Source organism: Chelonoidis abingdonii, chromosome 3 (genome assembly GCF_003597395.2).
Source record: "Chelonoidis abingdonii isolate Lonesome George chromosome 3, CheloAbing_2.0, whole genome shotgun sequence".
NCBI classification, from domain to species: domain Eukaryota; kingdom Metazoa; phylum Chordata; order Testudines; family Testudinidae; genus Chelonoidis; species Chelonoidis abingdonii.
The window spans coordinates 157,996,649-158,006,418 of record NC_133771.1 but is presented as its reverse complement, the minus strand read 5'-3'; the positions used below and the strand labels follow the sequence as shown (position 1 = coordinate 158,006,418).

General features: G+C 39.0%; 1 protein-coding gene across 4 annotated transcripts in view; it reads left to right on the top strand.

Annotated features, from left to right (window-relative positions):
• Positions 1 to 8,893, top strand: part of KIF6 (kinesin family member 6) — a 322,989-nt gene extending 314,096 nt beyond the window's left edge. For 3 of the 4 annotated variants that reach the window (XM_075064272.1, XM_032790186.2, XM_075064273.1), the window contains 3 exons: positions 3,522 to 3,611; positions 6,050 to 6,156; positions 8,816 to 8,893. In XM_075064272.1, the coding sequence (XP_074920373.1) occupies positions 3,522 to 3,611; positions 6,050 to 6,156; positions 8,816 to 8,832 (214 nt within the window). In that variant the 3' untranslated portion in view covers positions 8,833 to 8,893. The remainder of the gene's footprint in view (positions 1 to 3,521; positions 3,612 to 6,049; positions 6,157 to 8,815) is intronic. The other variant, XM_032790187.2, reaches the window with a different exon arrangement.
• The last annotated feature ends 877 nt before the right edge of the window (positions 8,894 to 9,770 follow it).

Genomic DNA, 9,770 nt, shown 5'->3' with positions numbered 1-9,770 from the left:
ACCCAAGACTCAGAGGGCTCTGAGTCGTCACACATAGGAAACAACCTTTCTCCCTTGTCTCCTCGTTATCTCATCCCCGTTTCCTCTCTCCTTTTGTCCCAAGACTCAGAGGGCTCTGATCTCACACCAAGGGAAAAAACCTCTCCCCTGTCTCCTCGTTATCTCATCCCCGTTTCCTCAGCCTTATTCAAAAAGAGATACAATTTAAACATTCCAGCAACTACACACATGTAAATACAAAAAAAACAATAACAGCCTATTGTTTTCTACCTTTGTACTTACAACTTTAAAACTGAAGATTAGAAGCTTGAAGATAGAAAGACCCCTCTCATAGCTGAGAGCCAGACAAAAGACACAGACCCAAACATTCCGTCCCTGAGCTTTGAAAAATCCGGTTTTCTGATTGGTCCTCTGGTCAGGTATTTGGTTCCCTTTGTTAACCCTTTACAGGTGAAAGAAACATTAACCCTTAGCTATCTATTTATGACAGCTGCATATAGGCATCAGATATTATCTTTAGAGTACATATGAAGTGATACTGAGACACATCAACATTCATTATAAATCCTCCTAGATCTTCTAATAAAAGTTTCCAAATCTAAATTAAATTTATTATCTCATATATCCAGAATTTCCAGACTTAGTGCAAATGCAACATGTGAACAACTCCTAACAAGTGTCATGTGAGGCTGTTAGAAGCAGCAAATGCAATCCATTCAAAAAAAATTAATTTAGTCACAATGATGAAAAACTCTGCAATGGGGAGAAAACAGAGAAAGGCTGATCATCTCTCCATTTCAGACTGAAAAAGGTCTATGAATATCTCAACAAACCCAGAGTGAAAATATAGTGTGAAGGGGAGAGCAATATGAAATACAGAATAAAAGAGACTATTTTACTAAAAAATATACCTGATAAAATTCCCGAAGCATCAAAAAAAGAATGCACTAACTTATCCACACTGTCACCAGCATAAAGCTGTGAGTTAATTGCACTTGTGTGGGTGTGTCTGTCTGTCTGTCTGTGGCATCCTTCAAACTCTGTAAAACATCTTAAATTGTACATTTCTGGCTCAGTACTTCTTGGCCGCTCCACTCCAGAACACAAGGATAGTATTCAGTTCATCCTGGTGGATGGTCGTACCCCAATTCCTTTCTCACATTGGTTTTTATTTAGGAAGTTTATCAGATTCTTGTATTTTCAACTTTACTCATTGGATATTTAGATTAACTGCTAGTGAAGGATGGAACTGTTCACATGTTGCATTCGCATTGAGTCTAGAAAATTTTGGTTCTTATACAGATCTTCTCAGAAACCCTGGAGGATTCCCTTCTCCCATTTCTCTCTCTGTTTCTGTTTCCAGCTCAATCAGATCTTTGTCTCTTAACTTTATCCAATCCCTTTTGCTTCACCCAACTCCCTTTCTCCAACTCTAACAGACTCCGTGGACATGCAAATCTTTCTCCTTGACCTCAACAGACCCTTTAGTTCTCCAGCTTTTTCCTTGAGGCCCCCTACTCCTGATTTACATTCCACAGGAGATAATCCCAGGTCCTGTGTGTTCTCTGATGACTTCTTGCCTGCTGTTGTCTTCACGTTTCGTTCCCTGGGTTGCAGGAGTCACTTGCTGTATAGGTATTGTGTGAAACTAGGGAAATATTTTCACAACATTTTTGTAGTGTTTTCCATTTTGCCCATTTTTCATGCTCTTGAAATGTCACATTTCTGAACATTTGTGGAGATTATAATGTGTCTGCAGAAGAAGAGCTCTATGTAGCTCAAAAGCTTGTCTCTCTAGCCAACAGAAGTTGGGCCAATAAAAAATATTACCTCACCCACCTTGTCTTTGAAGAAAAAATCCTTGATTGGTGAATTTCCATTTGAGTTTTAAAAGTTTGGGGGAAAAGACCCTGCACAAAACTGAAGTCACTAAAAATGCTCAAATTTCAAGCTGTTTGAATCTTGCTGCAAAGATTTTGCCCACTCTGCACAGAATACCTTGCACCCTTCAATTCCACAGAAACACTGTAACCTACATGATTTGAAATCGGCAGCTTGACCTGTCTGGGCCATCCAAGACCCTGTCAGAAAGGAAGCTGATAGTTTTCTAATGCAACCCAAATAAAGCTCAGGTGTGTTTAGAGTGAAAACTGTAGGGAACAACTTTCAAAAGCACCTAACTGATATAGGAGCCTACGTTCCATTTTCAAAAGTGACTTAGGAATTTAGGAGCGTAATTCTAGTTGGAAGTCAAAGAGAAGACTTCTAAATTCCTAAGTCACATTTGAAATTGGAACTTCACCTCTAAGTCACTGAGATGTTTTTGAAAATTTTACTCAAAGTCTTAAGTCCTGTATTGATCTGATAACGTTCAAGAAAAGTGAAACTCCTTTGTGCCTAGTTATTGCATCACAGTAATAATACATCACACATTACCCATTCTCTTGAGGCCTTTCTAACACCCAGACGCAATGGAGTGAGCTAAGCATGAAGTATTAAACATTTCGTGAAAGCTGCATTTTGTATTTAATTAATTTAAAGTGAGTGTCATTTCAATGCAGTAGGCAGATATCAAAGGTATAGGACTTCAGGAGTTAAAGGGAAATGTTCAACCCCATAATCTATGAGCTTCTCATTTGAATATAGCTTACACTCTTGGGCACAGTATATTCTGCAAAACTGAACTTGGCACGATGTAACACAGTAAAATATTAGTAATAAATTTCTTTCCTTTTTCAAGTTCTCTGCCAGAAACATCAATTCATAAGCCAAAGTGAATGAACTATTGCAGGGTTAAAAAAGCAGGAATACACCAAGCCCACCACCTAGCGGAAACACACTGCTCCTGAATAATAGCATGTTGTAATTCTCTCTCAGTATTGGCATAAGAAATACTGCTGCATATACTTACCCATAGACACAGGAAAGCAGCTGAACAAGGAGAAATTGACATCCCATGACAGAAATCTGCCTTCCTAATTGAGAGATTCCTTGATAATGGCATCTCTCCTTTTGCAATAAGCATAGCTATGATCAACAAGCCAGATCTGTAGGCTCTCACTCCGTTTTTATCCAGTCTCCCTTTGATTTCAGTAATAATTTTGCCTGAGTAAAGGTTGAGTACAAACTGAGCTGCGGCCTCAGCATTTGGCTCAGTATTAATTTAGAGAGTAAGAAAGTTCACAAAATATATTTCTAAAATACACCAAAATGCTCCATCATGAAATTAAAACTCCTGCATAGAAAGTGAAATGGTGCATTGTCCTCTGATTCTTTACCACCATATTTGCCATTCTAAAACATTAGGTTCCTCAGAGTGCCTTTTTGGGGTCATATTCACTGTGCAAGTGCCATCATCACATAAGTTGGATAGAGAATTTCCTTCTTCCTGAAAGCAAAAGATGTTTTTTGTAGTTAAAACAAATACATTCTAAAAACCAGCTTCATTGTAGTCATTTCAGATGTATCCAGAAGTTTTCTCCATACTAACTCTTAATTATCCCTCCATTTTCCACCTCTAGTTGTTCAGATACCAGTAGAGTCAACCCCAGTGAAGATCGTGGTAGGAAGAACAACCTGAGCAGGCTCAGCAACTCAACTTCAGATACAAGGTAGGGAGCATGTTGGTGCCATTCAGAGGGTTAGGCAGGCTGGCATTTTGTCTCCAGTTCATTAGAATCCTGAACAATCCATTGTCATCTCTCTTAATAACGTACTGAAGCTGCTCATTTTGAATCTGACTTTATAATTAAAGGCGAGTCTATGTCCTCACTTATACCCCGTGCACCCATATTGAGAGGTCACTCCCCACCTTTCGTGCACTTCCTGTTTGACTGGAGGCAGTTTTCTGCTGGTTCATATTGTGAAACCTATACCATAACAACATAAAAGGCTCTTTTTATATTATTTTGTTTTTAATGGGTATCTTAGAATTTGTAGACCAATGTAGGATGCAGAGACCCTAAATCCATAATGTTTTTCACCACCATGGTTTTCCCCTGGCGAGGATGTTAAAGCAGGATTTTTAGTGGAATATTGCTGTGTGTATTTCCTTAAGACATTCACAATCTCAGTTGTGCAAATTATGCCAGTAACAAGTGAGAACAAAAACCCCTGTGTCTGTCAGGCTGGATAGTGAGTATTTGTAGTGTTTTCTTGAAGGAGGCATAGCTGCTTTATGTTCAACAAATTTGTTGGCAGAAGCTACTGAGATTTTTTGGAATCACTTTTGTTTATGTTCACTCCCTACCCCCCACCCCCCAAAAAAACTAGACATAACCCTGCTGTGCTTCAAGTTTAACACTTAAGCCATTTTTTACACTTATAGCCATATCTAAGAAGATGTGGTTAGCATTTATTTTTATATATTTATTTGCAATAGGAAAAAGAGCAGAAGGTATTTGCCTCAAATTTTCCAAAATAATCCACTTTTGGGACAGAGGCAAAGCATGGAAAATTTCTTCCCAAAAGTACTGTGTTTCAGAAATGTGGTTGTGTGTTTGTGAGAAAGATAGAAAGGAAAAACAGGTTAAAAAGGAAGTTAGGCATCACCTGCTCTTATGTACTGTATGTTTTTCACTGTTAACACTGCTGCTTATCAAAATTCAGCAGAAGGTACAGGAAAGTTAACTTTTGTATGAATTAGTTACTATAATGTGCTGAATAATTTCTTGATAATGGCTGCTTTATGGCCTGCGTCTGACCCCGTGAGATGCTGCACAATAGTAATTCTAGGTCATAAAGGAGGGCGTTGACTTTCATGTGACAAAGTGTGTTGTAATCTGCTTCCTTAACTGAGAATGTCTGACTCTCCCCTAAGGTCCTCAGTTTTTATTCAATCCTTACAGTTTTTATAGAGATGTCTCTACTAATAGCTACTCGAAAGATCATCTTAAGAAATAGTGCTCTGTTGGAGTTTTAGAATATCCCTGTTAATTAGATAAAAATAGATATTTTGTGGAGTTTGTAACAATTTCTGTACAGTTGCCATTTTGGTTCTGTGCCAGCAGACTACCACTTACCAACTAGAGATTTAATTAGCAGCACATGGACAGGCATATCAGACATCTGTTCTATATCAGCCAAGATTATATTCTGCCATAATAGTTACTTAAGTGCTATAGAGAAAACCAAAATTAGAAAAGAGTGTTTTAAAAAGTAGAATGTTTCTATAATCGTGATTCCTCTCCATATTTTATTGTGCCTTGATTATGATAGTTTCTATTTGGAAAATGTGAGTAGTGGTAGTAGTAATTTATTATTACCAGTTGTGGACTAGTTCATCTATAAACCAATGTGAAGGCATAGGGCCAAATCTTCAGCTGGTGTAAATTTACATCAGTGGAGCTATGCCGTTTTATACTAGCTGAAGATCTGATCCATGATCTTTGTGTCAAAGAATTTATAATGTAAGCCCCTGGCTTAACCACATGGGCACAGGGACTCAATGCAGGATTGGGACTTAAATAGGCAAAAAGATATGGCAGTAAGCTGCTGTTTATCCCCTAGACTTGTCCTGGTTTCAGTGACTTCTGGCAAATGTCATCAACATCATATCATCCACAATCTAGTTCTACATGTACATCCATGTTGACATGCTATTCCATGGAATGCTCACTCAGCTTGCCTCTAGATTTGTCCCATGCTAATAGCAGCAACAGTTCTGTAGCAGAGTCGCATTGCACAGATGCACCCATCATTTCTCTAGTAACCTCATTGCATTATTTAATTCTGCTTGACAGTAATTTTCTGTGGGTTGACATTAAAATATTTTTTAACTCTGTGTGTGTGAGGGGAGGGCGTGTAATAACTAAACAGGCTGCAATATGTTAGAATTATGGGAATCCAGGTGTATTTTAAAAGCATATACAGATGAGAAAGTTAAAAAGCCGTGGGCTAGATTCCGCCTAACTTAGGCTGGCTTCTGCCAACGTAACCTCAGGAGAAAGCCTTTAAATCTATCGTTTTTTCAAACAGAAAAAAAAGGAGACAGGAATAGAGAACATGAAATCAATCTGTTTACTCATCTGAATATACCTGCTTATTTCAGGACCCTCCAGAGTTCAAGTTCGTCTATCCCACTCACTGGAGACAGCCAGACTGATGCTGACATTCTGGCTTTCATTAAAGCCAGACAGAATTTCCTGCAGAAGAAAGGTAAACCCTGCTAAATGTACTAGGCCAAACATAGCTCTCTGATACAGCAGTAATGTATATATCTATATATCAATGCTAATATAAATCTCCTTTGGGTATTTGTCACTAAATCAGAGGGTAAGAGTAGTGATAGGTGAGCAGTAAATTTCAGTCTACAGTGTGAGTAAATAAAACTGGCAGTAGGTAGAAGGCACACAGGAGCGGCTCCCAGAGGCACCCAGAGGCGGCCTGGAAGTAATTCATCACAATAAAGACAAAAGTTTCTTCTCTGTTTGTTTGGTTTTTTTACAACCGTTTTTCATGACAGTAGCAAATTAGAGAGAAGATGAAAGCAGCAGTAATTACTGAAGCAATAACTTTCCATCACCACTCAAGTGCTGATGACAGCATTACTCTGCAAGCTATCAGCCCCTGGCAGATGGTGTTAGCGTTATCAGAGAGTGGTGCTTTACTATCACCCTGCTTATCATGAATAACTCTCAGGTAAATACACACAGGCTGCAAATCCAGCCACCTTATGCCCATCCAAAGCAAACACTCAGCATACTTAGGCTTTGGGTTCCCTTTTGTCTTAATTTAGTAGGGCTGTTGTCAAGCTTCTTCTGGAGAGGTTAAAGTTGAATTTGTAGACAGCTGACCTATGAGCCAGCCTACAGAAAAAAAGAAATATTTAAAGCAAACATCTAAGGCTTTTAGAAGGTCCATGATTCATCCCGTTTATAACATACAAAAAATGAACTTTGAATTACAAGGGCGCAATTTGTCATGAAATCATTTCTGAAAGCCCATCAAGATTGAATCTGTCAGCTGCCTTCTCTAACCTGCTTGTTATTTGTTTATAGGCCATCACGTAGCATCATGTGTGGATCTCAAAGAAGGCTAGGCATTACCAAAACTGATAAACTTCAGTTTCAGGCCCACCTGTGTCTGAAAGAGACTCCTACAGAACAGAGGATGGTCAACACATTTGAAACTGTGCTACAGTTCAGTTATAAACACTGTGAAGCTAAATGTGGTACCATGTGCATGATGCTTACCACAGCCAGCCTGGCAGTGCAGTGTAGGATGACTTAGAAGGTGTAGTGTGACTTACAGAAGTGTACAGCCTGCCAAGCACTGTACATTACAATATATGCACTGGGGCCTAGCAAAGTTCTTAGCCAGCAGATTGTCCACCAGGTGCAGTAGATGGGTCCCTCTCTGAGCTCCCCTTTGAAAGCCAGGTGGAGGCCTCTGTTCACTTCTCATCCAAGCCCAGCACACCCTTAGTACAGAGGATTGGATTTGGCCCTAAATTATTTCAGTTCTCCGCATCCCTCAGACACACCCCCAGACTTTCTGAGAGCTACCAGTGCTTCCCAATGCAAAGGAAGTCTTAACCACATACATTCAGGTTAAAGGCAGTAGACAATAGCGACTGTTGCAGTAATTGTTCATGGATTAACTAACAGAGGATTTTGAGAGTAGCTGGGCTCAGGGCAAAGGAAAAGAAGAGGGCCCCGAGCAGTGCTCGTTAGGTAAAGAAATCTCAGGTAAAGTTCAGAGGAAGCTGAGTGGGCAGGAAGAGGGAGTTACTCAATGTAGGTGCTTTGGGAAAGCAGACAATAATAATAACTAGCTCTTAGATCTCAAACACTTTGCAAAGAAAATCAGTATCATTATTCCCATTTTAGAAATGGGAAAACTGAGTCACGGGGCAGTGAAATGACTTGCCCACGATCACCCAGGAGGCTAGTGGCAGAATCAGAGATGGAACCCAGGTGTTCTGAGTCCCTGCCCAGTGCTCTATCCACTAAGCCATACTGCCTACCCAGAGTTCAAACCTTTTTAGGCGTATCCGTTCTGTAAACATTTGAGCTCTTTTCCATAATGGTGCTTTCTCCAAGGCTGTTCCATTTCACTCATGGCGCTTGGGTTTCTTCATGGGAAATCCCTGCAGGTGACTCCAGCAGAAAACATTTTCTGAGCCAAACCAAAGTCTGCTAAGGCATGGAAGATGCCATCATACTTCCTCTCCCTTCCTTCAATGCTTGAAACTGCTCCATGATATCAATGGCGCAGAAATACATCAAAGACTCTGCTTTGTATTAGCTGAAAAGAGAGGATAAAATGTGTGCAGAGGCCAATGGTGTGGAAAACAAGTTTCATAAATAGAAAAAGCATCAGCGTGGGAATGCACAACATCGTTAATGAAAGTAATACAGTGGAAAATGGCCTCTTTGAAGGGGTCCCAGGGGGAGATTAGGTAGGCACTCACAGATCATTGCCATTCATGTCTCTGAGCTTTACAAACAGACATTAATTAAAGGAGGCACACATGCAGTACTTTACGCTCGTTTGGATACCTCTCTGTTCGTCAAGCCGCCTTGGAGTAGCTTGCTGGGGTTGCTAACATTATCATTCTTGAAACATGGCAACACAGCTAGTAAAGTTACTTACAAAGGGCTGCTCTGTGAGCATAAACATTTGTTTCACCCTTCATTCTTGGAGTAGCGAAGTGAAAACAGTTGGAGGTCAATGATATGTTGGCCTAAAATTCTTGGATTCAACCCTCTTCTTGCCCTGCATCTGTTTTTGTCTGTGGAGTAGCCATTGGCTTAAAATTGATGGCAATGTCTTGAACTACAGTTTGATTAACAGTGTCCTTATCTCCTTTCAGGCTTGGGGAACAAGTGAATTTCTTGTTGCACTCCAACTCCAATACTCCCTCTATAAATGAAGAAAAATGGACAATTCAAAAATCTCTCCTCTTCTCCCACCTTCTCTCTTTAAGAACTAGGAACAACTCACCACTTGGGTCTGCAGCTTGATGGAGAAAAAATGAATGACTTGTGTATGTCAAACCTGTGCAATCAAATCTTCAGCATAGACAAAGATCAAGCACAACTGAAGCAACTAGACAGGAAAAAAAACTTTTTGTTTATTGGGAATATTATGGTTATTTTGTAAAACATCACAATTAGCTAGCACTTTTTAAAACCATTTTTCTATCACTACTATAAGTGAAACATTTCTTTGCTACTGATGCAATTTTTTTCTCTTTTTCTGATTGTATTTTGGAAGCCTATGAATAGAGTTATATGAAATTCAACAGTTTTGTCCACAAAAGTTTGTACAAACATTGTTGGGTTTGATTCAGGTGAGTTTCATGCTGTGCTGTGCAAAAATAGTAAATATTTGGTTCATGAAATTTAGCAGTTTTATTCAGGACCATTGACTAATGCCAGCACATTACTTTTATTGTTTTGTTTTGTTTTTTGTGAGAAAGGCAGTTTTCATACAAAATGCCTGAAATTTTGAGATCACGTGTTATAATATGAAAACTGATCTGCATTGAAGTGAAATTTCATAAATCAAAGTTTCCAAAAATTGTAGGTCTTTCACTTGGATACATTAAATTTCATGTAAAAATGTATCATCTCCAAAATGTCCAAGCTTAAAAAAAAAACAAAAAACAAAAAAAACAGTGATATCTTGCAGGTGTAATGTAAAATCAAGGCAATTTTTGCAGAATCCAAACAAAATATGAAAATGTAAATTAAAGTTTTAATGTTTTGTTGCAAATACTGTTCTTTGTATAACCCCATTCTGCAACCCCATGTCTCACTTTCAGT